The sequence below is a fragment of the Aotus nancymaae genome, unplaced genomic scaffold (assembly GCF_030222135.1).
Source record: "Aotus nancymaae isolate 86718 unplaced genomic scaffold, 86718_ANA_hifiasm-v0.15.2.pri h1tg000016l, whole genome shotgun sequence".
NCBI lineage: Eukaryota > Metazoa > Chordata > Mammalia > Primates > Aotidae > Aotus > Aotus nancymaae.
In genome coordinates, this window is record NW_026988428.1 from 30,191,974 (window position 1) to 30,218,384 (window position 26,411).

At 40.2% G+C, this 26,411-nt stretch overlaps 2 protein-coding genes across 5 annotated transcripts in view; both read left to right on the forward strand.

Annotated features, from left to right (window-relative positions):
• Positions 1-23,480, forward strand: part of PTPRR (protein tyrosine phosphatase receptor type R) — a 283,107-nt gene extending 259,627 nt beyond the window's left edge. For both annotated transcript variants that reach the window (XM_012441339.3, XM_012441340.3), the window contains 2 exons: positions 3,564-3,677; positions 22,289-23,480. In XM_012441339.3, coding sequence (XP_012296762.2) covers positions 3,564-3,677; positions 22,289-22,382 — 208 coding nt within the window. In that variant the 3' untranslated portion in view covers positions 22,383-23,480. The remainder of the gene's footprint in view (positions 1-3,563; positions 3,678-22,288) is intronic.
• A 354-nt stretch (positions 23,481-23,834) lies between these two features.
• The window catches only part of PTPRB (protein tyrosine phosphatase receptor type B), a 120,179-nt gene continuing 117,602 nt past the window's right edge, over positions 23,835-26,411 (forward strand). The window contains exons 1-2 of one of the 3 annotated variants that reach the window (XR_001105522.3): positions 23,835-24,219; positions 25,815-26,213. Coding sequence is in view for 2 of the 3 variants with exons in the window: in XM_012441335.3 (XP_012296758.2) it covers positions 24,165-24,219; positions 25,815-26,213 (454 nt within the window). In the remaining variant the exon portion in view is untranslated. The remainder of the gene's footprint in view (positions 24,220-25,814; positions 26,214-26,411) is intronic. The other 2 variants (XM_012441335.3, XM_012441336.3) reach the window with 2 other exon arrangements.

A 26,411-nucleotide genomic window follows, 5' to 3' on the forward strand; every position in this document is an offset into this window, starting at 1 on the left:
CAAAGGAAAACAAAGTGCTGTTACCAGAACATGGAGCAGCAGAGGCCAGGCCAACAACAGCAGCAGGGTGTGTGGTGGTTCCTGTCCCTCACTTCTAGTTCAAAACTCTCCTCCTGGAACTGATACCTCCTTCCCCTTGTTTTCCTTTTAATGTAACCAAACTGAAGCAAGCATTTTTAAGGTGATTTATATGATCAACCATTTATTTATTTATTTTGAGACAGAGTTTCACTCCATCACCCAGGCTGGGGAGCACCGTGGCACCATCTCAGCTTACTGCAAACTCCACCTCCCTGGTTCAAATGATTCTCCTGCCTCAGCCTCTGAAGTAGCTGGGATTACAGACATGCACCACCCTGCCTGGCTAATGTTTGTGTTTTTAGTAGAGATGGCCTTTCACCATGTTGACCAGGCTGGTCTCGAACTCCTGACTTCAAATGTGATCTGCCTGGGTTGGCCTCCCAAAGTTCTGGGATTACAAGTGTGAGATACCATGCCCAGCCACCCATTTATTCTTCATGTTTTCTCAAAATAATTTTTGTTGCTTTGTTTAACCACATAGGTCTCTTAAGATGGCTTTTGATGATATATTTAATAAATATAATACATTATTTTAGAGTATAATTTTAGCCTCCTTTTTTGAGATTGTGTGATTTAATTAAGAGTACAGTTTACTATGTGTCTATTTGTCCAAAGGTAGATAACATTGGCCTTATCCTAAACTTAACTTGGAGCAAAAAAATAAATAAATAAAAATAAATAAAGCAGTCTAATTGGCTATGCTATTGGGCTGGAACTGTCCCCCACCCAAAGTCATTAAACACTCAGGATGTCTAAAATGGACTAGTCACTTCCCCTATAAAACCAGCTCCCCTTCTTGTTACTATTTCTGAGAAGAAGACTATCTTTTTCCAGTCACTCAGCATCTCATGTTGACAGTTCTCTCTGGCCCTTCTTTTAACTCCAGCCTCACTATCTAATCAGTGACTAGATTAGCTTTCCCTTCAAAGCTTCTCCCATAATCACCATGTCCTGTCCAGCCACTATAGTTCAGGCCCTTATGACCTCATCCATGTATTTAAGAAGCAGCTGGTAAAATGCACACACATACCGTACTCCCCCATGCCCTCACTGCCACCATGGCCTACCTGTGCCCTTCTCCATCTCGCCTTACATGAAGTCTCTGCTCAAAGCTTGTCAGTGGGCCAGGCGCAGTAGCTCATGCCTGTAATCCCAGCACTTGGGGAGGCCGAGGCGGGTGGATCACTTGATATCGGGAGTTCAAGACCAGCCTGGACAACATGGTGAAACCCCCCTCTACTAAAAAATACAAAACTTAGCAGAGCATGGTGGTGAGGGCCTGTACTCCCAGCTACTTGAAAGGTGGAGGCAGGAAAATCGCTTGAACCTAGGAGGCGTAGGTTGCAGTGAGCAGAGATCACACCACTGCACTCTAGCAGCCTGGGTGACACAGCGGGACACCGTCTTAAAGTAAAAGAAAAAGAAAAGCTAGAGCGAAATTCCCTAACCTTGAACCTATGGATAAACTGCAGTGGTCAGTGAACTCCTTGAAATTATTTGAGCACATTTGAGTATATAAACTCGTGAATTTTTCTGAAGAGTGGAAGTTTATAGTCTTCATCAAATTATTATTTTTTTAAAAAAGGATGAATTTAAACCTCAGCCTTCCATACAAGATCTCAGGGTACCTTTCTATCCTTATTTCCAACAGTTCCTCTAAAATAACTTTCTCTTCAAGACAAGCTACTCTGCTTATTGTTGCAAATCGTATTTCTAGTTTCTGATTAATTATTTCCTTATATATCATTGTCATACCCAGAATATTCTCTCTCATTTATGACAGCCAAAATACCTGCCATTCATGGGGCACAGTTCCAATCCCATTTCTTCAATGAAATGAACTTTCTATGGACGCTTCAACTAAAAGAGAGCCACTCCTCCCCCAAATTCCTCTGCACTCACGTTTGACAGAAAACAAGTGCCAAATGTGAGAAATAGGCACGTCTGAGTGCCAAGAGGGGAGCAATTAATTCCAACCATGGGGGCTGAAGAAAACCTCTAAAAATCAGAATAATGCTGAACTGAGCCTTTTGAATAATCAACGTTGTGGTTTTAAAAGGAGGGAGGGCATTTCTGACTGAGAAAACATTACTAACACAGAAAAATTGGAAAACCAAAAGCCATTTTGCAAACAGTTTATGTAAGTGAAAATCATGGCACATAGGAAAGAAGAAAGCAAAATACATAAGGCTTGAAAGTTAGTCACATTCAGATTTTGCAAGGTCACGAATACCACAGTAGGGAGATTAGACATTATGCTATAACTAATGGGAGCCATCTACAGTTTTTGAGTAGGGAATGTTATAATTCAGTCCCTATTTCAGAAAGATGAACCTAGCAGCTGTGCAAATTTGTCCAGGAAAAGACTTGAGACTTGGAAACTATAATGAGATCACTGCTAATTATGAAAAAAGGAGATGTTGAAAACGTGAGTACAGTCTATAGAAAGGAAAGCGTGAATCCCACAGCCTCAGCAGAGATGGAAAATCGAAGAAGCGGTAACAGATTGGATGTGGGAGGTGAGAAAGGGAGAGATGTAAAAGATGGCTGCAAGATTTCTAGGCTGGAAAACTTGTGGCTGGCTGGTAATGCCATTGAGGGAAAAGATAATTCTGTTTTAGATACATTCAATTTAGACACGTTGAACTGAAGCAAGTGCAAAATAGTAAGGAGGAGATGGAATGACAATCTAGAGTTTAGGATATTTAGGGAGTCTAGATGTAGATTTGAAATAATCTTTTACATAGAGGCTATTAGTGGTTAAAACTGCAGACGGGGACAGAGAGAGCACGTGTGCTTGTGAGGCTGATTTTATGGGCATGTCATCTAAGGCAGTTGAATGTGTAAACCCACCAGGACAGACAATATTTCTGTTCAGTTATCACCTCTATACAAATCTCTTGGAAATACAGATTTGTAGGGGTTCACCCTCTCCTAAAATGAATCCAGTCTTCAATTGCTTAGTTATTCACTAGACTTCTCAACATCAGTATGTCCAACACCAAATTCCCCTTCCCTTCCCCCTTCAAATTCACACTATTCCAGGATGCCCTTGGCCTCAAAGCATCACCATTCTTCTTTCTGTCTAGGCCTATTTGTCTTTAACTTTTGCTTTTCTCCCTCTTCAGCTTCACTCCTCCAGATTCACATTGGTGATGTGTCTAAATCTTCCCCTTCCTTTCTACTGCTGTGTCTTGCCTAAGTGTAAACCTTCATTATTTTTTATTTTTTGCTAGAACAATTATAATGCATTTTTACTATTCCCCCCACTCATCACTTCCCTGCACCCCTCTCATCCTACTGCTTATAATTAAATGAAAAAATCTATTTTAAGCACTTAGCACGGGGCCAGGTTTATAATACTCAGTACATGAATACTATTTTTAAGTGTGGTTTCAGATTTAAAAGTACCCTTTTAAAAGAATGTTTCTTATCTTTGTCATTTTCCCCCACTTTTTAAATTCCTTTTCTTTTCTTTTCAGTGCAGGAATAGGTAGAACGGGGTGTTTTATTGCTACATCCATTGGCTGTCGACAGTTGAAAGAAGAAGGAGTCGTGGATGCACTAAGCATTGTCTGCCAGCTTCGTATGGATAGGTGAGTGTCACAGAGGCTTGCCTTCAGAGCAGTGTAACCACTCACAGCCTGATCTTATCTGCCTGACTTCATACATAAACATATCAGGCTCCAAGGTCCTAAATCTCTATAGAGATGCTTGTAAAATGCTTAAGTATATACCTTATATTTAAAAGCCCTTTTTTTCTCTTTTTTGAGACAAGGTCTTGCTCTGTCACCCAGGCTGGAGTGCCATGGTGCAGTCTCAGCTCCCTGCAGCCTCAAACTCCTGTGCTCAAGCAATCCTTGCACCTCAGCCCCACAAGTAGCTAGGTCTACAGGTGTGCACCATGCCTGGCTAATTTTTTCAGTTTTTTTATAGAGATGGGGGTCTTGTTAGATTACTCAGGTTGTTCTTGAATTCCTGATTACAAGTGATTCTCCCACTTGGACTTCCCTAAGATCTGAGATTACATGCATGAGCCATCACACCTGGACTGAAGGAAGGAAGGAAGGAAGGAAGGAAGTTAGTTACTTACTTAGTTATTTGATACAGGATTTCACTTTGTCACCCAAGCTGGAATGCAGTGGTGTGATTATGGCTTACTACAGCCTAGACTTCTTGGGCTCAAGTGGTCCTCCTATCTCAGCCCCCCAAGTAGCTGGGACTACAGGCGAGTGCCACCACACATGACTAATTTTTGTATTTTTTTTTTAGAGACAGGGTCTCACTATGTTGCCCAGGTTTGTTTAGAACTCCTGGGCTCAAGGGATGCTCCTTCCTTGGCCTCCCAAAGTGCTGGGATTACAGGTGAGAGCCACTGCACCTGGCCCCCAAAGTTATTTTTTAATCTTTTTATTAAATTGTAACACAATGCACATGACAAAATTTATCATCCTAACCATTTATAAGTGGACAATTTAGTAGAGTTAAGTACATTCCTATTGTTGTACAACCAATCTCCAGAATTCTTTTCATGTTGAAAAACTCAGTATCCATTCAGAAACTCCCTATTCCTCCCTCGGTCCAACCCCTGGCACCTGCCATTCTGCTTTCTGTCTCTGTAAGTTTAAACACTCTAGGCACGTTTTTTGTAAGTGGAGTCATACAGTATTTGTTTTTTTGTGGCTGGCTTATTTCACTTAGCATAATATCCTCAAGGTTCATCTATTTTGTAGCATGTGTCAGAATTTCCTTCCTTTTTAAAGCTGAATAAGATTCCATTTTAGGTAACATATTTTGTTTATCCATTCATCCATTGATGAATACTTGAGTTGCTTCCGTATTGTTACTGTTGTGAATACTGCTGCTAGGAACATGGGTATGCACATATCTGTTCAAGACCCCGTTTTCAGTTCTTTTGAGTATACCTTTAAAAAGTGGGATTGGTGGATCATACAGAATTCTATTTTTCATTTTTTGAGGAAACCATCATAGTGTTCTCTGCAATGGCTCCACCATTTTACATTCCCATCAACAACGAACGAGGGTTCCAGTTTCTCTACATCTTCACCAACTCTTTATTTTCAGCTTTGCTTTTTTGATAGTAGCCATCCTTGAGGATGAGATGGAAGAGTCATTTTTATAGAGATATGATTTGATCACCTTTGTTATAATCTCTGTTTGTTTGGAAAACAAAATTAACAAGAAACTTCTCCTCTTCGTTGCTCCACAACTAAGCCTGCCTGGGTAAATGGACGGTTGAGTTAGTGATGGAGAAAGTGATCAGATTCTGCTTGAGAGAAGGCACAAAATCATGAGCAGCCAGCATCTCTGCTCAGTAATTCAGTGTACTACAGTGGAAACAGAAATGTTGACCAGACACGGTGGCTCTCACCTGTAATCCCAGCACTTTGCAGACCGAGGTGGAAGGATCCCTTGAGTTCAAGAGTTTGCGACCAGCTTGGGCAACAAAATGAGACCCTGTCTCTAAAAACAAACAACAAATGTTTACTAATCACCTCATATGCCTTAGGCCTTGGTCTAGATGCTGCAAATACTGCATTAAGCAAGAATTTTCTACTCTCTTAGAATTTACATGCTAGCAGAAAAAGACATAATAAACAAGCAAACCAAGATAATTTCAGACAGAAATAAATGCTGGGAAGTAATGAAACAAAGAGAGACACAGGATTTCCTTGAGCTTTAGCCCTATGACCTAGAGTCTCCTAAAAAATGAAATTGTATACTAATCTTTCTTTTTTTCCTGGAGACAGAGTCTCACTCTGTTGCCCAAGCTGGAGTGCAGTGATGTGGTCACGGCCCACTGCAGCCTCGACCTCCTGGGACTACAAGCGTGTGCCACACTCAGCTGATTTTTATATTTTTTGTAGAAACGGGGTTTTACCATATGGCCCAGATCAGTCTCGAGCTCCCAGGCTCAAACAATCCTCACACCTTGGCCTCCCAAAGGGCTAGGATTGTAGGTATGCGCCACCATGCTAGGCCATATAATTACCTTTCAAACTTTTTTCAAAAAAATATACTTTGAGCAATATGTGCTACATCCTGGGATTTCAAAAAAAAAAAAAAAAAGACAAGATTATTCTGAAAAGTGAGATAATATACATAAAGCACTTGGAATAGGGTCTGGCACATAGTAAGCCCTAAATAAATGTTTATTATGTTATTATCATCTTTATTATTATTAAAATTATCGGTGAAGTTTCTCTTATCTCTAAAAAAATAAAACCTTCAAATTTCCCTATCCAGATTAGTTTTTCCCTTCCCATCCTTAACAGTCTTGTTCCCTTTTAAACAGTATCCCCTAAGTCTTTGTAAGTGTATCTTCCCTCTTGGTTTTCTACTCTATTTCCTTCTTTATTATTTTCTCTTTCTGTTAGCATGTAAACTCTAGAGGCAGTTTGTCATGGCGGTTAAGATTCTGGGCTCTGGAAACAGATTGCCTGCCTGAGTTTCTGTCCCAGCTTCCACCATTTTTTGGTTGGATGGCCTTGGGCAACTTACTGCTCTTCTTCATGCCAAAGTCTTCTCATTTGAAAAATTGGAGTAATAATAGTGTATATTTCCTATTGTTATGGTAAGGATGAAAAGATATAACCTGTGTGAAATGCCTGGCATGTAATAAGCATTCAGTCAAGTTTCCACAGTTGTTATCAATATATATAGCAAGGAACCTAAACATGTGCCTATAAACTGAAAATAGTAATATATACCTCACAGGATTTCACTCACATTTAAATGATATTAAACCTGCAATGTACTTAGTAGAACACTCAGCCTACATCGCTTATCCTCTCTGTACCCCACAACCCCACTTTCCTCCTACCACACCCCACATATAACTGTTTCCAAAAATATTTACTTTTTGTACATAAAAAGGATCAGTTCCGGCTGGGCGAGATGGCTTACACCTGTAATCCCAGCGCTTTGGGAGGCCAAGGCAGGCAGATCACAAGGTCAAGAGATTGAGATCATCCGGGCCAACATGGTGAAACCCCGTCTCTACTAAAAAATACAAAAATTAGCTGGGCGTGGTGGCACACGCCTGTAGTCTCAGCTGCTTGGGAGGCTGAGGCAGGAGAATCTCTTGAACCCGGGAGGCAGAGGTTGTAATGAGCCGAGATTGCGCCACTGCACACCAGCCTGGAAACAGAGTGAGATTCCATCTCCAAAAAAAAAAAGAATCAGTTTCAATTATCCCTCTTCCTTTTATAATTGTTGTCTTAATCTCCTGAAATTCTTTTGCCTTCCATCCTGTGTAGTTTACCTCAGCTGGACTAGGATCAGTTGCTTCACTTCAAATTTGGGGACCTAACTTCACCCAGGAGAGGGGTCCCTGACTCTGAGAGAAGCAGCAGCACTCAGTCAGCCAGGGCTGCTCCCACATTGACTTTCATCTGTCCTGATTTGTGGCCTGTAAACAAGGCTGGCACCTGAGACCCCAAATCACCCAGGAAACTCTAGTTTATGCCTTGGGGTCCTGTGTTATTTAGTGCCAGAACTCCATGAATGCCATATACACGCATGGATCAAAGTGACTTCAAACCAGGTTGGCCTCCAACAACACCTGTTCTGATCTCATTTGGAAGAACGTGCTGAAAACAGGCTTGGTTTGCTCTTTTTATTGGCTCTTGTTATGTTACCGTTAATTATTGCCTGCTCACCCTCCCATCTCCCACCTCCCCTGCCCCCTTTCATAGCCTGATCTCCACCTTGGATTCCAATTCCCAGTCACATTCCCCTTTCAGGTCTACCAAATTGTCCTCTACTTTTGAATGGAATTACAAATGCATTTTTTTAAAACCACATCACAATGCCTCCTCTATTTGCCCCTTCCTTCCTAAAGCAAATAAATGGTCAGAAATTTTAGCCTTGGCCTTCTGTCACCACCAAGGTCTTCCCACAGGGCTTGTCTTTTTACTTCTGATAGGATATCTTCAAAACAGATCCAACTTCTCTGCTGCTCTGAAGCCTGTAGACACTCAGCGCCCTTCGGTTTGAATGGTTGCCAATGTGTGCATCAAAATCATTCTAACTGATTTATTCATCAGGACCCTTTCTGCATTCTTTCTGAGCAGCTGTTTCTGTTGTTTATGAAACAGATCCTCTCCTTGAACCTTCCTTTGAAAGGTCTTTCCTTCACCCTTCTTGCCTCACAGGATCGACATATGTTTTCCTTTTCTTCTCTCTTCCTTCTGTTAGACACTCTTCCAGTTATTATGAAAACCAGAACAGAAAACCTAACCCCTTCCTTTCACCTCATCTTACTTCTTTTTCTACCCCATCATTCTTGCCTCTTGTTCTAATCCTTCAGCTTTTTCCTATCATATCTCATTTTAAATATTCCAATTGGTGGCTAACTGTTGCCATTAACCATGTTTTTGGCTCATGCCAGTAAAGGGAAAGCTGGTCTCAGCCAATCCAAACTTCTACCCTTCTGCCTTTGCAGCGTATCTTTCTTCATCACCTCTTCAAACCTTGTCCCCAAATTCTGATTGTCCTGGTTATCCTTACCTACAGCTCTGGATCTGTTTTTAGAGATTCCAGAACGCACTATTTAACATACAGAAATGTATTTAATCATGGACTCTTCACCATTGTCTTCAAAGCACATGACTCATTTAACTACCAAAATAAACCAAGTGAAGGAAAAGAAGCATCTCTTGGCCTCATTTTTTTTAACGAATAACCAAAGAATTCAAGATATCAAGTAACTTGCCCAAAGTCAAGTAGCTTAGAAAGTAACAAAATGGACCTATTGGAATCAGGGACATTTATCTCATCTCTAATTATTTATCTGATTTATATCAATCTTATAGATAAAAGTAAATAGGCTTCTGTAATAGGTTTATTGTAAAACTTTTTAACAAAAACATACTTCTTTGATAATGCTCTGCCAATTTAAGCAAATGAGCCCAGGAGTTGGAGGCCACCCTGAGAAACATAGCAAGACTCCCATCTCTTAAAAACAAAATTCAATGACAACAGGACACCATCATTTTTAAAACAGTTTTTAGTATAAATAAGAGCTGCTTTATGACTAGATGGAGTGATGTTGTCAGCAACTGCCTTAAGAGTACAATTTGAGGTACAAAAAATTGCTTCATCTTAAAATATCTGTCTATGGAGGATGCTAAAATGTATAGTGTATGTCTAAAAACTCAGCAAACTAACACAAGAACAGAAAATCAGACACCGCATGTTCTCACTCATAGGCAGGTGTTGAACACTGAAAACATAGACACAGGGAGGGGAGCATCACACACTGGGGTCTGTTGTGGGAGGCTAGGGGAGGGACAGCAGGGGGGTGGGGAGGTTGGGGAGAGAGAACATGGGGAGAAATGCCAGATATAGGCGACAGGGGGATGGAGGCAGCAAACCACATTGCCATGTATGTACCTATGCAACAATCCTGCATGATCTGCACATGTACCCCAGAAACTAGAGTACAATAAAAAAATCAAAAAAATTAAAAATACTGCTCCTAAAGAGCTAATCTTGGATGAATTCTTCTAAAAGAATCATCCTTTTCTGCAGTTTATTGAACATGGGAATGGGAGATAGGGGTAACATTTTATGCCTTCTCTGTTATTAACGCTTCAATCTAAATGAGGTGATCTCTTCTTTTCAGTGTGATAGTTGGAGAGAGTGTAACTCTTGGCATTAGGAATACATTCAGAACTTGGGTTTTGATGAAGGGAAATTGAAGAGAGGGCTCCAGATGCTTGACACACCATGGTGAGGTCCTTCCATTAAGAAGACTGTTAGACAAGCTCATGGCTTGTCTTGGGAAAGCCAAGGCCACTAAGACAGAGCCCAAGAGCACTAGCAAAGGGCAGTTTGGGTGGGACCAGCTACATAATTTGTAAGGCCAAGTACAAAGTGAAAATATGGCATCCGTTGATTAAAAAGTATCAAATACTTGAAGACAGTGACAGCAAAGCATTAATCCAAGTGCAGGGTCCTTATCAGCACAAGGAGGTGAGAGAGGTATGACTGCACAGGTCACAATCCCTTCAAGCTAACTCTGTCTTGGGGTAGTTTTAGAAGGAGCATTTGTATTATGTTGGTGCAAAAGTAATTGGGGTTTTTGCTATTACAGTTATTTTTACACCAACCTAATAGATGGGCCTGAATCCTGCATCCTGTGTTCTGTGGAATAGGCATCTGAGACCTCTGCTCAGAGTGGTGTTCCTGAATCCTGCATACATTCATTCATTCAACAAGCATCGCTAGACATCTGCTACAGAGCTTGAATCAGGCACCTGGGTGTAGAAAAATGGATGTCTTAACCGGCTATCCCAGATTGTGCTTCTCAGGACATAGTTTAATTAACGATTATTTATCGAGAGCCTCCTATGCCAAATCCTCTTGGTATTCAGGCAGAAAGTAGGTTCTCAACTAAGTTTGGGAAAAGCTGTACACTAAATATATAGACCTATATATATTACACATACACGTGTAAATATATATGTCTATATATTTATATGTGTAAATATATAGACATTTGCACATATTTTTACACATATATATAGACATATTTAGCCATATATGTGTATAAATATAGATATCTATATAGATACATTTTTTGAGACCAAGTTTCACTCTTGTCACCCAGGCTGGGGTACAGTGGTGAGATCTTGGCTTACTGCAACCTCTGCCTCCCAGGTTCAATCGATTCTCCTGCCTCAGCCTCCTGAGTAGCTGGGATTACAGGTACCCACCAGCACGCCTGGCTAATTTTTGTATTTTTAGTAGAAACAGGGTTTCACCCTGTTGGCCAGGCTGGTCTTGAGCTCCTGACCTCAGGTGATCCACCCATCTCAGCCTCCCAAAGTGCTGAGACTACAGGTATGAGCCACAGCACCCAGCCCTACACCATATTTCTTCAAAGTCTTCCCTACTTGGATATTCACAATAAGCATTAATGCATCAAAAAATCTAAAATCTCCCAATGTAGAAATGTCTTTCATTTTGTTTAAGAACTCTTTCACATTTATTTGACCACAGACAACTTTCCTCACAAACCATCTAAATGAGAGGGAAAGAAGTTTTAATAATACAGATAAACTGTTCTTTCAAGAAGCTTGGTGGTAAAGAGAAGACTAGAGATCTGATAGTAATTTAAGCCTGAACCTAGACCATTAAAAAGGGGAAAGGGGCTGAGTGCAGTGGCTCAAGCCTGTAGTCCCAGCACTTTGGGAGGCCGAGGTGAGTGGATCACTTGAGGTCAGGAGTTCAAGACCAGCCTGGCCAACATGGTGAAACCCATCTCTAATAATAATACAAAAATTAGTCCGGGCGCAGTGGCTCACTCCTGTAATCCCAGCACTTTGGGAGGCCAAGGCGGGTGGATCATGAGGTCAAGAGATCGAGACCATCCTAGCCAACATGGTGAAACCCCGTCTCTACTAAAAATACAAAAATTAGCTGGGCGTGGTGGTGCGCACCTGTAGTCCCAGCTACTCAGAAGGGTGAGGCAGGAGAATTGCTTGAACCCAGGAGGCAGACGTTGCAGTGAGCCAAGATTGCCCCACTGCACTCCAGCCTGGCTCCTGGTGATGGAGCAAGACTCTGTCTCAAAAAATAATAATACAAAAATTAGCAGGATGTTGTTGTGCACGCCCGTAGTCTCAGATACTTAGGAGGCTGAGGCAGGATAATCGCTGGAACCTGGGAGGCACAGTTGTGGTGAGCCGACTTTGTGCCACTGCACTCCAGCCTGGGCAATAGAGCGAGACTCTATCTCAAAAAAACAAAGGTTGTTGGAGGAAGGAAGGGTGGAACCAGCTAATTAAAAGCAACTAGCCAAGTATAATAAGAGAGAAAAGACAGAGCCAATATATCAGAAGGCTGATACTTTGTATGCTGCTGAATACAAGCTTTGCAGGCCTTTGTCTATCCTTTTCTACTCTTTTTAACAACGTCCAACCACTAGTGATGAAGGCTGCACGCTGCATCTTTTATAGTCTTACCCCTCGCCACTTGTAGCTGCCTCCTCTGAGGAGTCCAGGTATGGCTAACCGCAAAGAAAAAGACAGGGCAGTGATTTGCATCCTTGAAATGGGGCTCCTTTCATGACTAGTCAGTGAGGAGTTTGAACACTCGGTAGGATTAAAATCTTGATTTCCACCACCACCCCCAAAATTACAATGCCGGGACTTTGTAATTTAACATGACAAGAACAAGCAATTTCCACTCAAGTCACAGATCTGCATTTTAGTAATAAATTCAAATGGTCTGGTGCAGAGACGAATGTGTTACGCTGAATAGATGTTTCCAGTATGAAAACAATGACAAAACCATTTGGTGGATTCCTCATTCTCTGGCAAGACATTATTTTTATTGGCTTTGGGACAACTTCTATTAATAGATGCTCAGTTCTCATTGCAGATTCGTGAGTCTGTGATTCTCCTTTTAATGATACTTTTGAGCATATTTTGAACTAAAATAGGATTTCTCTTTTTTTCCAAGTAGGAGTTCAAATTCAGTGCAAGGCACCCACGAATGTTTTATTTAGAAGGGCATTAATGGATCATCCTCTCATTCCCATTGCATTCGCTTTTAATTAAAACATGAAGTGGGTGGTATGGGAATTGCAACTGAACACTGTCTGGTAAGACTTGTGACTTGTGAAAGAATGCAGTGCCAGACATCTCTGGACCAGATGTCAAGGAGCTTGGCGCCTGGCTCTGCCCCCTAATTTTCTATGTGACCACTTGTCTACTCTAGGCCTCTTTGTCTACATATGTAAAAGGAGATTAGGGACATAACAGTGATCTCCAGCCTTTTCTGGTATGAAAACCAGAAATATCTTACTCTTAAGATATTTCGTGGACCTCCATGTGATTGTATGCTTGCAAGTTAATATTCATTTTGTGACTCACAACAAAGCGTAAGTGGATGTCGGGACTCCTCCAACAAGATGCTTTTCCATCCTGGAATTCAGTGTTTGCAGAGTGACCAACCGGCTTTCTGAGATCCCTCTCAGCTCTTGCTTTCTTTAAGTATGAAGTTTTGTTTATGTGGAGAATAATGGGATAGTAGTAATAGTCATAGCATTTGCCAGCCATCTCCTAGGAAAAGAGTGGGTTTTTTAAAAATCTAGCCTCAGGAATATACTGCCCAAAGTTTTCATTCTAAAGGAAGAATCCAAAACCAAAAAGGGGGAATCTTCAAGACCACGTGACCAATTTTGACATTTTGATAAAATACTCTGAACTGAACTTTCAATTTTGCTCAAATTAGATTGACTAAATTCTAGATTTTGGGGATTCTGCTGATGTTTTCTGGAGTGGGAGGCCTAAGTGGGTTATACACAAGATGAAGGGAGAGGAAGTTTACTTTCCAATCCTGCCTTTGGCAGTGACCCCAAACTAGTTGCTATATAAACCAGGGAGAATTGTTTATCTCTGATTATTTTAGTTTAGATTACTTATTAATATCTGAATGTGATAAGTACAATGAACTTTCTGTTGGCCAGCATTGTTGCAAAAGGGATATTTTGCACAGTCACATTTTCTTATTAACAGGAGGTTGCCATACATGGATAGGTCAACAATTTTTAAAAATTATAGTTGAAAAACAGATCTATAATATTAGTACTAAACTGAACATAGTGTAATTATTACTTAGAAAGCACTTCCATATAATACTTAAACCTTCCAATCTCAAATATCACTAAATTGTTACAACTCTACCACCTAGTTAAAAATACCAATTGCTATAAAGCTAAACCAATCAGCTTTCACTGCATGTAGCTCTTACTAAAAGAGATTCATTTAGGCTTGAGTATGTCAAGGTTCTATGGTTTGAGATAGTGATAGAGAGATGCACTGTCTCCGTTTATTACTATTCATGATGTTTACATTTTCACATCAGTGTTTCACATGCACAGAGATACTACAGGAGTATGACTAAGGAGCAATTTGTGACCATTAGAAGACATCAAGGCAGGCAGGAAAGGAACATATTCCATTGCTGATTGACCTCAGATAACTTTTTCCTCATTGTTTTCCTTTCAATCCCATTGGCAACTGGACACTGGAAGAATTTTAAAACAGAATCTGGGAAATGAAACATATAAAATAATATCTGATTCCAAGGTCCTTTTTTCTCTTTTTTTTTCTTCCCCAGTAACAGGAAATTACATCTAATTTTTCTTTTTAAGAGTCAAGGGTGGAATCTGTAGTTCCCTGTACATCCTTAACTCAAGAGAGCTTAAATCGGAATGACATCCAAAGGCCTCACCAGTGGCTTCCCACACAGGATAAAAAGATGCTTCCAATGTGCGTCATATCATTGTTTAAATGTTTTGATTACTCATTTCAGTCTGATGATTTTCTTTTCTTTTTAACTACAGCAATCTCGGAAGAATATATATTCCATCAATTTCCAAGGCTAATATATGTCCCCAAAATATTTTTTATATCTAAAACTGGTTAAAATAATTTCAAAACTAAAGTTTCTGCTTGTTGGTCTAAGGCTTACCAACTGTAACCTTGCATTTATCCATATTTCTCTGCGTTCCCAAAAAATCACAAAGATTCCTCTAACTAATGAACTCCAAAGATCTCATTTGTAGATCAGGAATTCAACATTTTGGCTTCTTATTTTAAGGACACTTGGAGATGAAGCCCTAGAAACTGGTGTGAATTTACTTCACATTATAGTCCCTGAGATCATAACAAGAGGTCTACTTTGTAAAACAGATTATGCCAACCTAATCTTCCAAGTGGTTGCCAGGACATTTTCCTTCTTCCCAGCTTGAAATTAGTTTACTGTTAACTTGAGTGTTCAGAAGAAAACAGCTAATTTTCAGGGGAAAAAAATGGAACTCAAAATACGTTAGTCATCAGTTGAATTATCATTTGATATATGCTGACTTTTTTGACCTACAAATACTTTAGAACACATCTGCTTTGGAGAAGGCGTCTGTGTTCAAAATACCTTGTCAGAATTGGCCAAATTTACATTTAAATTCTCCTTCTTTGATACGATATCTGTGTAAAGACGTGGGAAATCCTCTGTCCGAGGGGCAGACACACCTTGCAGCTGACCCCGGCTATACAGCAGACAGTAGCCTCACTTGACTCATGCCCAAGCTAGAGGAGCTTTACCCGGGAGGCACATTAACGTCCACACCTTTTGTTCTAAATTTACTGTATCAAACTTTACCAAAAGAATTCCAGATTTGAAAATAATAAAAAGCAAAGGAGCATAAGTTTCATTGTTAGCCCAGAAGTGAGTCATCACTGCAGAATTTCTTCTGTCTACTGATTAGACCGGATACGGGCTGGGCGGTACAACAGGAAAGGCTGTTGCTCTCTGTATGTGTGAGTGAATAGTCACAAAAGGTCACAATTTTAACATGTTAAAAGCCAAATCTCTCTCCTGGGCATCTGGAGGGGTTTTTTCAAAACACCCCCCCAGTAGCAAAGGGAAAAAACTACGTTTTTTTTCCCCTTTCTAACCTGAGTTTACCCCCAGCTGACACAGCTACGTGCTGCTCTGCATGGAGACTGAGACGACACTGATCTTTGTGTTTGGCAGGGCTAATGTGATATGAGATTATCTCATATTTCTAGGAGGGTAGTAGATCTGAATCCTCTACGGCCTGGCCACAGTGTTCATAGTCTGTGGGCACAAAGAAATCCCAGCCACATGGCTGACACCACTTTTGCAACAAAGGGAATGACTTTCTTCCACAGCATGGAATGGGGCATAATTAGGATGAACAAACAATTTATCATCCAAACCAAGGTACTTTCAAGAGTGAAAGGTGTCCCAATTAATAATGACACCGGGACAACACCAATGAACCCCAACTCTTCTAAACATGATTATCCTAGGTGTCGTATTAACTAAGAATAAGAAAAATAATACACAGCGTTTATTTAGTACTCACTGGAGGGCAGTTACTGTGCCAAGCGTTTTGTGAATTCTCTCATTTAAACCTTGGAAAATTTGAAACCTGACTAGATAAATACCTAAATACCTTATTAGCCAGGCCAGTGGTTCTTAAACTTCTTTGTGAACAATGGAAAACTTTTTGCAGGCAGAATCTTCCACAGAACACCACATGGAAAACCAATAAAAAACACAACTTTCCTGGTCAAAGCTGGGATTGGCATCTGGTTCTAATGGCCCATCCTCCTCCTCTGCCCTGTCCAGGGTCCTCAGGCCCCTTTGTAGAGCCCTGGGCTTCTGGGAATTCCATGAATAGCCTTGAGCCAGACATTGATATGCTCTGATTCATTTAATCCACACAACCTGATGACATTTGTCATTAATGTCATTTTACAAGTGAGAAGAGCCAGGCTGGGATGGACTAAGTGACTTGTCTAAAACCATTTAGCTAAGTAAGTTAAAAAACAAGGATTCAAACCTGAATCTGTCAGACTCCAAGCCTACTATTTTCCACTATATCGTCTGCCTTCACTGTGCCTGTCTTGTAGGCTGGTCAATATTTAGAAAGATATTTGGATCTTAATGGGCAAACTAATGTCCTCTGCCAGGTTTGCTCTTGGTTCTCCGGGGTTTTTGGGGGCCTCACTCCAGAGCGTCCTAGCCGGTCCTGTTTGACCAGACAGTACCGAAGTATAACAATAACAATAATAATAGTTGGCACCTATGGTATTGTTATGCATGCTAAACAGGTCAAATGATTGTCCCATTTATTTCTCACAACAATTCTATAAGGTAGAAACTATTATTTGTATTGCCTCATTATTTGCAGATGAAAAAAACCGAGCACTGCAGGGATTATGTAGTAGGGTGAAATACGTAGTAAGTGGTAGAGACAGAATTTGTCTTGACAACAGTGTGTGTATTTTTCCCTCTTAACACACTCTGGTCCCCACTAGTAATGAACTTGGCACCTTGGCATTCCAAACTTTTTCAAACCCATACCACTCTCTCAGCTAGCTGGGGTTCCTTTGACATTTTTATTTGACTTTACTCTTTTTTGGTAAACTAGCTCCTGCTCAGCAGCAGTATCGTCCCTTAGTGTGTTATACCTCCTGGGAAAACAAATGTGTACCGGAAAAGAAACACCGAGGCACAATAAAATTTTAAAGAGTTTATTTGAGTAAAAAGCCAGTCACGAATTGGGAAACACCAGACCGAAAGAGGTTTAGTGTTCCAATAACAAAATGCCAGAGGCCAGTGTGTACTGGGAAAGTGCAGAAACAAAATAAAGAATTTATTTGGTTGGTTTGCAATTACACTATGGCCTTTTTTCAGATACCGTATTGAAAAGTCCTTAGTGACATAATAACATGTGAGTTGGATGCTTATGATTGGCTGGGGCTATGTTTTAGTTCTAACATAAGCATTTATCAGATATGAATCTGAGTTAAGTTTCACTTCTGTTTGCAATTTAAGATACATATTGGCATGCACCTGTAGTCCCAGCTACTTGGGAGGCTAAGGAGATCACTTGATCCTGGGAGGTTGAGGCTGCAGTTGGCCATGATCTAGCCAGGATGAGACAACGAGACCCTGTCCCAAAAAGAAAAAGAAAAAGAAAGACATGTAAGAAAAAGAGCACCCCTGTTTCTCAGCTCCCAGAAGCACTTTGTATTAGGAACTTTACATCAGTAATATAGATGCAGATTTCAGCAAAGCCATAAAGCCTATCTGACCTAATAGCTTCCTGGAGTCCAATTCAGAGCTCTCTTAGAATGAATTACTATAGAGCTCTCTTGAGAGTTCCATAATTAACCTAGCTTTATTCATTTATTCCATAAATATATTTTGTATAAAGACACTGAACTAGCTTCTTAATTTTTTTTTTTTTTTACTATGACCCACTATCTAAAAAACTATATATCCCAGGCATGATGGCTCATGCCCAGCACTTTGGGAGGCTGAGGTGGTTGGATTGCCTGAGCCTAAGAGTTCAAGACCAGCTTAGGCAACATGGCAAAACCCTATCTCTACAAAAAAAAAAAAATAGAAAAAATGTAGCTCAGTATGGTGGCATGCACCTGTCATCCCAGTTACTTGGGAGGCTGAGGTGGGAGAATCACCTCAGTCTGGGAGGTCAAGGCTGCAGGGAGCTGTGACTGCACGACTACACTGTGGCCTGGGCAACAAAGCAAGATGAGGGAGAGGGAGAGAGAGAAATGAAAGAAAGAGGGAAAGAGAAAAGAAAGAGGGAAAGAGAAGGCTCTGTTGACCTTCGAAAGAATGGAAGACCTGTTATAAACCAAATGCTATCCTCCCACCTATGCATCACTGTGTCCAGCTAACTTTAGTTTGTAGACAGGGTCTAACTATGTTGCCCAGGCTGGTCTTAAACTCCTGGGCTCAAGTGATCCTCCCACTTTGGGCTCGAGTAATCCTCTCAGCCCTCCTAAAGTGCTGGGATTACAGGCATGAACCACGGCACCCAGTCAACAGAGTATTCTATATATCAATATATGCAATAGGGCATTTATTTAATATTTTCAGAGATGATTATGATGAATTCCTGAATTTGAACCAGCCCCTGGTGAATGCATCCTGTAATACCTTTTGTTTTCTTTTAGCCTAGAGTTTGTTTTCACATGACATGAAAATAGCATGATCTGGGTAATTCATTTGACAGGTATTTACCTAGGACTGGTAAGTGCTTTTTACTGTTACAAGTATAAGAAGACTATGCCATTATGCTTATAGGTCTTTAAAGGACCTACAACCTAGTCGGAGATAATTTTAGAATGGGATTAGATAGTATATAACATGATATCAGTTTACTCAAAGACCCTACTTTGTCTCTTTTTCTATTTCTTTATAAGTGCCTTAGATAAGAAGATGTAAGGCATCCTTGTCAAATATCCAGGAGATACAAAGCTGGGAGTAAGAAATGGAAGACTAATATATTGACTGATAGATAGTGATCCAGTAAACAACAGCATTGTGCTGAAACTAACAAGTTGAAATTAACAAGAATAAATAGAAAGTCTTGCATTTAGTTTCAAAAATTTGGTAGCATAATTACAGAATGGGAGAAACCTGTAATATCTACATTCAAAAATGGTCTTGCTGACTTTTTAATTAACCTACACCATCAGTTAATATCTTAAAATACTACGGGGGACCAGGCACCATGTAAGGCACCGTGGGACCTTACCACCTGATGCACCTGCAAACGCAAATCTGTTTGTCTTCAATGTGCAGCTGGAAGGAGAAAATAAGCCTACTTCATAGATACCATCAGGAGGGGACACAACGCTCTAAGAAGGTCATACTTGATAAAACAGCCTGTTGAAGAGGGAGACTAGAGTGGTGAGTGACAGAGAAACCAGGCTGTACAGAAATATTGGGTGACCACAGGATGTTTAGTCTAAAGAAGAAAAGATTATAGGACTTTGATGGCTGTTTTCCAGCCTTTGGAGAGTTGTTGTGTGACTGCAGGGGAGCCTTAGGACTTCTTTTGAGTTATTTCTGTTGGACCAATGTGGTGAAAGTTAGAAAGGGGCAGATTCATGTTGATGTCTTAAAAGTTTTCCTGCCAACCTTGGGAAAGGCTGCCTCTAAAGGTCCCTCACCCCATGAGCATTCCAGCAGAAGCCAGCTGGCCATCTGTCATACATAGATTGCTTCCTTCTACAAAAGCTATATTGTCAGTGACTAGAATGGATGATCTCTAAGGATTCCTCTGATGCCAATTTTTGTCGTTTTTATTTTCCAAATTAAGTGGGAGGTAACAGAACTTTTCATAGGGGACCTTCCTGAAGCCTTCAGACCTGCAAGAATTTTGCCAGCCCACAATTAATGAGTGTGTTTCTCCATCTTCCTCACTTTCATTGGCTAAAACAACCTTGATTTAGTGAACAGAATGTCATAGTAAATATATTCCAACCATCAAATTACACCACTGACCCACTTAGGGTGAAACGGTTATTAAAATCTAAACTGTGTCTCCATTCATTCACCAGTTGGACATGTAAATACCAGTGCTGACCAGAACATACAAGAAGAGGAAAATCTTGCCTCAAAGTGAGGTCAATGGTGAGAGGAAGTTGACAGACCAGAGCTTAAGAGCTGGAACACATAGAAGCTTCCACATACTGTCTGCAGCTCAAGGCAAAATAATGGTGCCCTGAGCTGTGCAAATGCCAGAGGAAGGGAGGTACTTCTCAGTTCCCTGGAGCCACCCTAATATTTACTGTGGTGGTGTCTCCCGAGCTTCATAGTTAAAGCCAGCATCTTTGGAACACCTGCTATGTTTTTAGGTGAGCCGAGATGTCATCACACAGCTAAGAAGAGAAACCATTACCACATTCTCAACTGGCCATTTCTGTTGTTCCCTTCTGACCAAGAGATACTTTGCCCAGAAGATTGCCTTTAATGCAACAAAATGTACAAAAGGGAAAATGCCAGAGCCAATTCCCTTTTTCCAACTCAATTAAGAACCCACCCTCTATTGTGTTTAGACACCCAGTACACCCAAAGGCTAAGGTTGTTTCTGTACAACATGTTTGTATTATGTACATTCATATTATGTGTTAGATGCTTTCTAGAGGGAAAGACCAATTAAATACTTCTGTGTCAGTAAGTTGCTGTCACCGCAAACTGTGAATTTACCTCTATTTTTTGCCAAATACATCATTTTGACATCATGTAAATTTCCTGGGGAATCACTGTGTAGTTTAAAAGGGGGAAGTTTTACTGCTTTAATATTGACATACGTTCACAAACATAGATACAAGCACAGTTTTTATTATTACCATTAACTAGAAGTCTTGTTAGAGTGAGACAAGATATTTTGTTTTTAAGTTGAAGTGCCTAAACTGAAAGTTGTTTTGCATGATACTAACAGCCACTTGGAAAAACATGGTTAAAACATAGAGTTAAACTAAAAGATAAAATTAGTTGTATGCTTGCAGAGTTACAGAGACTTTACAAGATTTCAAATAGTTACTGATAGTGATGCTTTTATACAGTGAACAGTAATAGCAACATATTAATATCTGGTATCTTTGGACAAGCTAAGGAATCATAATTACAGGGCTGAGCACCATGGTTCATGCCTGTGATTTCATCACTTCGGGAGCCCGAGACAAGAGGATCACTTGAGTCCAGGAAACCAGCCTGGGCAACATAGTGAGGCCTTGTCTCTAAAGAAAAAAGAAAATCAAAAATTGTCCAGGTGTGGTGGTACCTGTGGTCTCAGCTACTCCAGAGGCTGAGGTGGGAGAATCTCTTGATCCTGGGAAGTTGAGGCTGCATTGAGCTGTGATCATGCCACTGCACTACAGCCTGAGCAACTAAGGAGACCTCATCTCAAAAAATAAAAAAGAACCATAATTATGAAGAGGGGAAATGTAATATAGGTATATAGGTGTTATGTATATAAAAGCATAATGAGAAGCACCATTATTTCTTGTGAAGGCAAGTGCCTTCTACTAATCCGGTGACAAGGAAGTGCTGGGCAGCGAGTGATGATAATGGTGATAACCAAGAGGAAAATGTCAGAGCCAATTCCCTTTTTCCAGCTCACTTAAGAACTCACCCACCATTGTGTCTAGACACTCAGTACACCCAAAGGCTGTTTCCGTGCAACATATTCAATAAACCATTCCAAGGTAGACTTCTTTTTACTTGTAAAAAGAGAAACATTTTGCAGATGAGTTATGTTTGATTCATCTCCATCAATCAATTTTAAGCCAAATGAATAAACCATTTTAACACATGATGAACGAAGAGGCATCCACGAAGTAATACCAATACACCAGCTGCGTTGAATTTATTTAAGCTTCACTGCAACCTTACCAAGTAGTTACTCTTGCTATCCTGCTTTAACAGAGGAAGAAACTAAAGTGCAAAGGGTTTCAAGGAATTTGTCGGAGATCATATGGCTAAGAATTGGCAGAGGAGGGATATGAACTCACCTTGGCTGGTGCCAAATCCAAGTACTTGATAATTAGGTTATACCACTTCCCAAGTAATGTTATATAGGTAAAATTAATCATGTGCCTATTGTGTGCCAGGGACTGTGTTAAGCCCTTTATATACATTAGCATATTAACTTTGACAGTCGAGACATTTGGAGACAGGTAAGAGGGATAACAAAAGAACCACTAGGCCGACTGTCCCATGTGTCTTTGGCATACCGCCATAGCTTGGATGTAATCTCTGTGTTACTTGAAATTGCAAGATTTTAGCAAAATGAAGTCATTTGATTATTTCTTCCTTGCAGAGGTGGAATGGTGCAAACCAGTGAGCAGTATGAATTTGTGCACCATGCTCTGTGCCTGTATGAGAGCAGACTTTCAGCAGAGACTGTCCAGTGAGTCACTGAAGACTGGTCAGACCATCCATCTCTTGGGGTGATTAATCAAATTACTCACCCAAGGAGCTTCCTGCAATGGAAGGAAGGAGAAGCTCTGAAGCCAACGTATGGCATGGATGTGGAAGACTGGGCAACATATTTGAGATTGCCAGCTCCTTATGTATATGAATGCATTTGTAAGCATCCCCCAAATTATTTCGAAGGTTTTTTGATGATGAAGGTATGATAGGTTTCTCACACAGCCTAAGGCAGATTTTGTTTTGTCTGTACTGACTCTTATCTGCCACACAGAATGTATGTATTTAATATTCAGTGATAAATGTCATCAGGTGATGACTGGATGAGCTGCTGAAGACATTCGTATTATGTGTTAGATGCTTTAATGTTTGCAAAATCTGTCTTGTGACTGGACTGTCAGCTGTTAAAACTGTTCCTGTTTTTAAGTGCTATTACCTTTCACAGTTACAAGAATCTTGCTGCTAAAGTTGCAAGTGATTGATAATGGATTTTTAACAAAATAAGTCTTTGTTTTTGAAAAAGAAAAATCAAAAGCAGTAACTATTTTATATGGAAATGTGTCTTGATAATATTACCTATTAAACGTGTATTTATAGTACCTCCTATCAAACAATTACAGAGCACAATGATTGTCATTGGGTATATATGTATTTACTCTGTATTATTGGGCATAGAGGTGGCTTCTGCTCCAGAACTCTATCCACTGTATTTCTACACCGTGAGTCATTTTACTTTCAAAGGAAAACATTTGTAGCAACCATGAAGTATCAAGAATTTTAAATACTTGTCTCTCTTTTACTAAGAAGGGATTTTTGAACATGCTATCTACCTGGAATCTCTCTCTCAACAAAAGGCATATGCCTTCAGGAATGATATAACCTGTCCCATTTTCAGAGGTTCCTTATAAGGACATTTTCATGTACGTCCTTAACATTTCCAAAAGGTTTCAATCTTCAAGAGACAAAAAAAAAAATTAACAACCCTCAGCAAACACTAGCTGTTCTGCTCAAATAAGAATTTTTAATGCAGCAATGTTGACTTTGTTTCATACTGCCAATAAACTCTTAATACTAATCACTGAGTAAAGCATATTCTTCTTTTTTCCTTTTTTTTATCCTATTTGGAAAGAGGTCATCATCTGTTTGGGGAAGACCTAGGTAGATAGTGTGATGGATTTAATTTTAGTGTCTGCATCTCCCCAGTGGCGATGATGATCTCAAAATGTAACATCGTCATCACTTGAGAGAGAATGATCTAGACGTACCATCATTATGTGGTTTTCCTCAGTAGACTCGCAGTGTTTCATTATACAAACAGTACATGTTTATATCTTTATATCACTTGTCATAGACCCTCATGAATTACATGGCTTATGTTTATTCAGCAGAATCACATCACCTGAAGAGATGTAATGCTTCAGGAACATTCAATTATCTAAGATTACAATTCCTTTCTTTCTTCTTGAGGTTAAGAAGTAGTCACACGCCGAAAGAAAGGTAGGTGAGGTCTTAATGAGATTTACTCTGCTCTTGAAGGCTGGAATATTTTCTACATAAAAAAAGAGAGGTAATCATAATCCCTTCTTTCTAAGGAAACAGACAAAAGGACACTGGTATAAAACTTCCCCAAACAATTCAATAGGAGGAAGTGCTCGTCACTGACTTTTCCCCCCACCATGAAGGCACATTTCCTTCCTAGTCTTTGCTTCTCTTATCTGGGAGAATTTTTTTTTCCCAAGCGAAGCATGAACAGTTGCTAATTGGAAATGGAGGCTGAATTTTACATGGTGATTCTTACCTGCTTGATCTTCAGAAACTCAGGTGAGTGGGTCTGCCTCAGTTTCCTGAGGCGTTTCTTCCAGATCTAGCTGAGGAGTCTCTGGTCTTTGAAAAGTGTCTGAAATAAGGTGAAAGGAGCTAGGTCTCGATGGCAGTTTAGCCAAAGATGATGAAGAGGGGGAATAAAAGGAGCCAGTTATGCCCACACTGTAAAGATTTCTCTCCAAAAAAAAAAATAAACGCTCTCTTTCCATCCTCCAAATGCCTCAGGCAACCCCTGAAATGACACATTTACAGCAGAGAGTAAAGAACCCTGAGGAAAAGTTTGAACTATTATATAATAGTCTGTGGCATTCCCTAAGCCTTTTTCCAACCCGGTTATAGTTTTATTTTCTTTTGTGTTACAGAAAGAAAATGGAAGAAATATGATTAAAGGGGATGAGGAAATGTAGTGTGTTTTATTTGGAAGTTGTCATTTGGGAGGGCTGAACATTTTCATGAGCGAGCTGGGCATTTTAAGTAAAACCTCATTGAAAATAGTTTCTGAGCCAGAATATCTTACTCTTCAGTACTGATGCTTAGCAGTTGGATGTTTAATTTTCTTACATTGAAAAATGATGACTTTAAAAAAAAATCTATTAGGATTTGAGAGAAAACTGTAGATATTGTCACAAAACAGAGAAATGCTCCTCTGCATGACTAAAGGAAATTTAGTTTGTGATAATCAGTACTTTCATTGGCTGCAATTAGCTAGGAGGTTGTGCTTGGAGGAGTGGGAAAATTTGCTTTATTTTTTGATCAATGTATGCAATTTTTAAAAATTGTTATTCAAACTATGTAATTGGTATACAAATACTTATGGCAATGTAAATTTAAAGACTGGAAAGGGGGTACTTTTTTAAGGTAAGGGAGGCAGGTTACATGGAAAGTATTAAATCAAATGGTTAAAAAGGGAGCTGAGCACTTCATAACTTCAGCATGTCTAATCGGGCTAAAATGTACTGTATACTTTGGATGGTTTTGTTTGTTTCCAAGCTTCCTTTCATTTTCCAATAAGGGGTGTGCTTTTTTTTCCCTAAAGCCTGTGAAAATTAAAAAAAAAAAAAAAGATGGAGAGTTAAGTGTGACATATGGACATTTTACACTGTCAGCTTTGGGATTTTTTTTTTTTTTTTGAGACGGAGTTTCGCTCTTGTTACCCAGGCTGGAGTGCAATGGCGCGATCTAGGCTCACCGCAACCTCCGCCTCCTGGGTTCAGGCAATTCTCCTGCCTCAGCCTCCTGAGTAGCTGGGATTACAGGCACGCGCCACCATGCCCAGCTAATTTTTGTATTTTTAGTACAAACGAGGTTTCACCATGTTGACCAGGATGGTCTCGATCTCTTGACCTCGTGATCCACCCGCCTCGGCCTCCCAAAGTGCTGGGATTACAGGCGTGAGCCACCGCGCCCGGCCAGCTTTGGGATTTTAAATCACATATGTTAAATATGAGAATATTCACTTGAAATGATAGCAATAACAAACTATAAGTAAAACTAGTGATTTTATTTAGCTCATTTGTGGGTGGGTTCTTCCATTTTCTAATGGGCCTCATAATTTGCTACCTAGTGTTTTATATGAGCTTTTCATCTTCCAGAAGGGTTTCAGATTGTCCATGTCCAGGAACAACAGTGTCTTTTCAAAAATGAGAAAGTGGTCATGGGCTCATGCAATAGGACCATCCAGAACCAGCAGTGGATGTGGACTGAGGATGAAAAGCTCCTTCACGTGAAATCTGCACTGTGCTTGGCCATCTCCAACTCCTCTCACGGCCCCTCCCGCTCAGTCATCTTAGCCCGTTGTTCCCAGGCACCCCGATGGAACTGCTATGATCAGGAAGGCTTCCTTGAGGTAGAAAATACCTCTTTCTTTCTCCAGAAACAAAACTCCAGAGTAGTAGTGGTCAAGAATGCCTGGAAATGGCTCCATAGCTGGATGAAAATAGACGTCAACAAGGAGGGAAAACCGGTCAATGAAAGCCTCTGTTTAAAAAAAGGTGAGCTATTCCTTTCAGAACAAATCCTGAAAGTCCTTCTACTAAATATCTTGTGTTTTTGTTGTTGTTGTTGTTGTTTTGACATTCAAGGGAAGTCCACATGCCCCAACATATTTCCTATGGAAGATTCATAAGCTAATGGAGATGGATGGCGAGGTGTCCAATGATGGAAAACTTCATTACCCTCATTAAAATAAG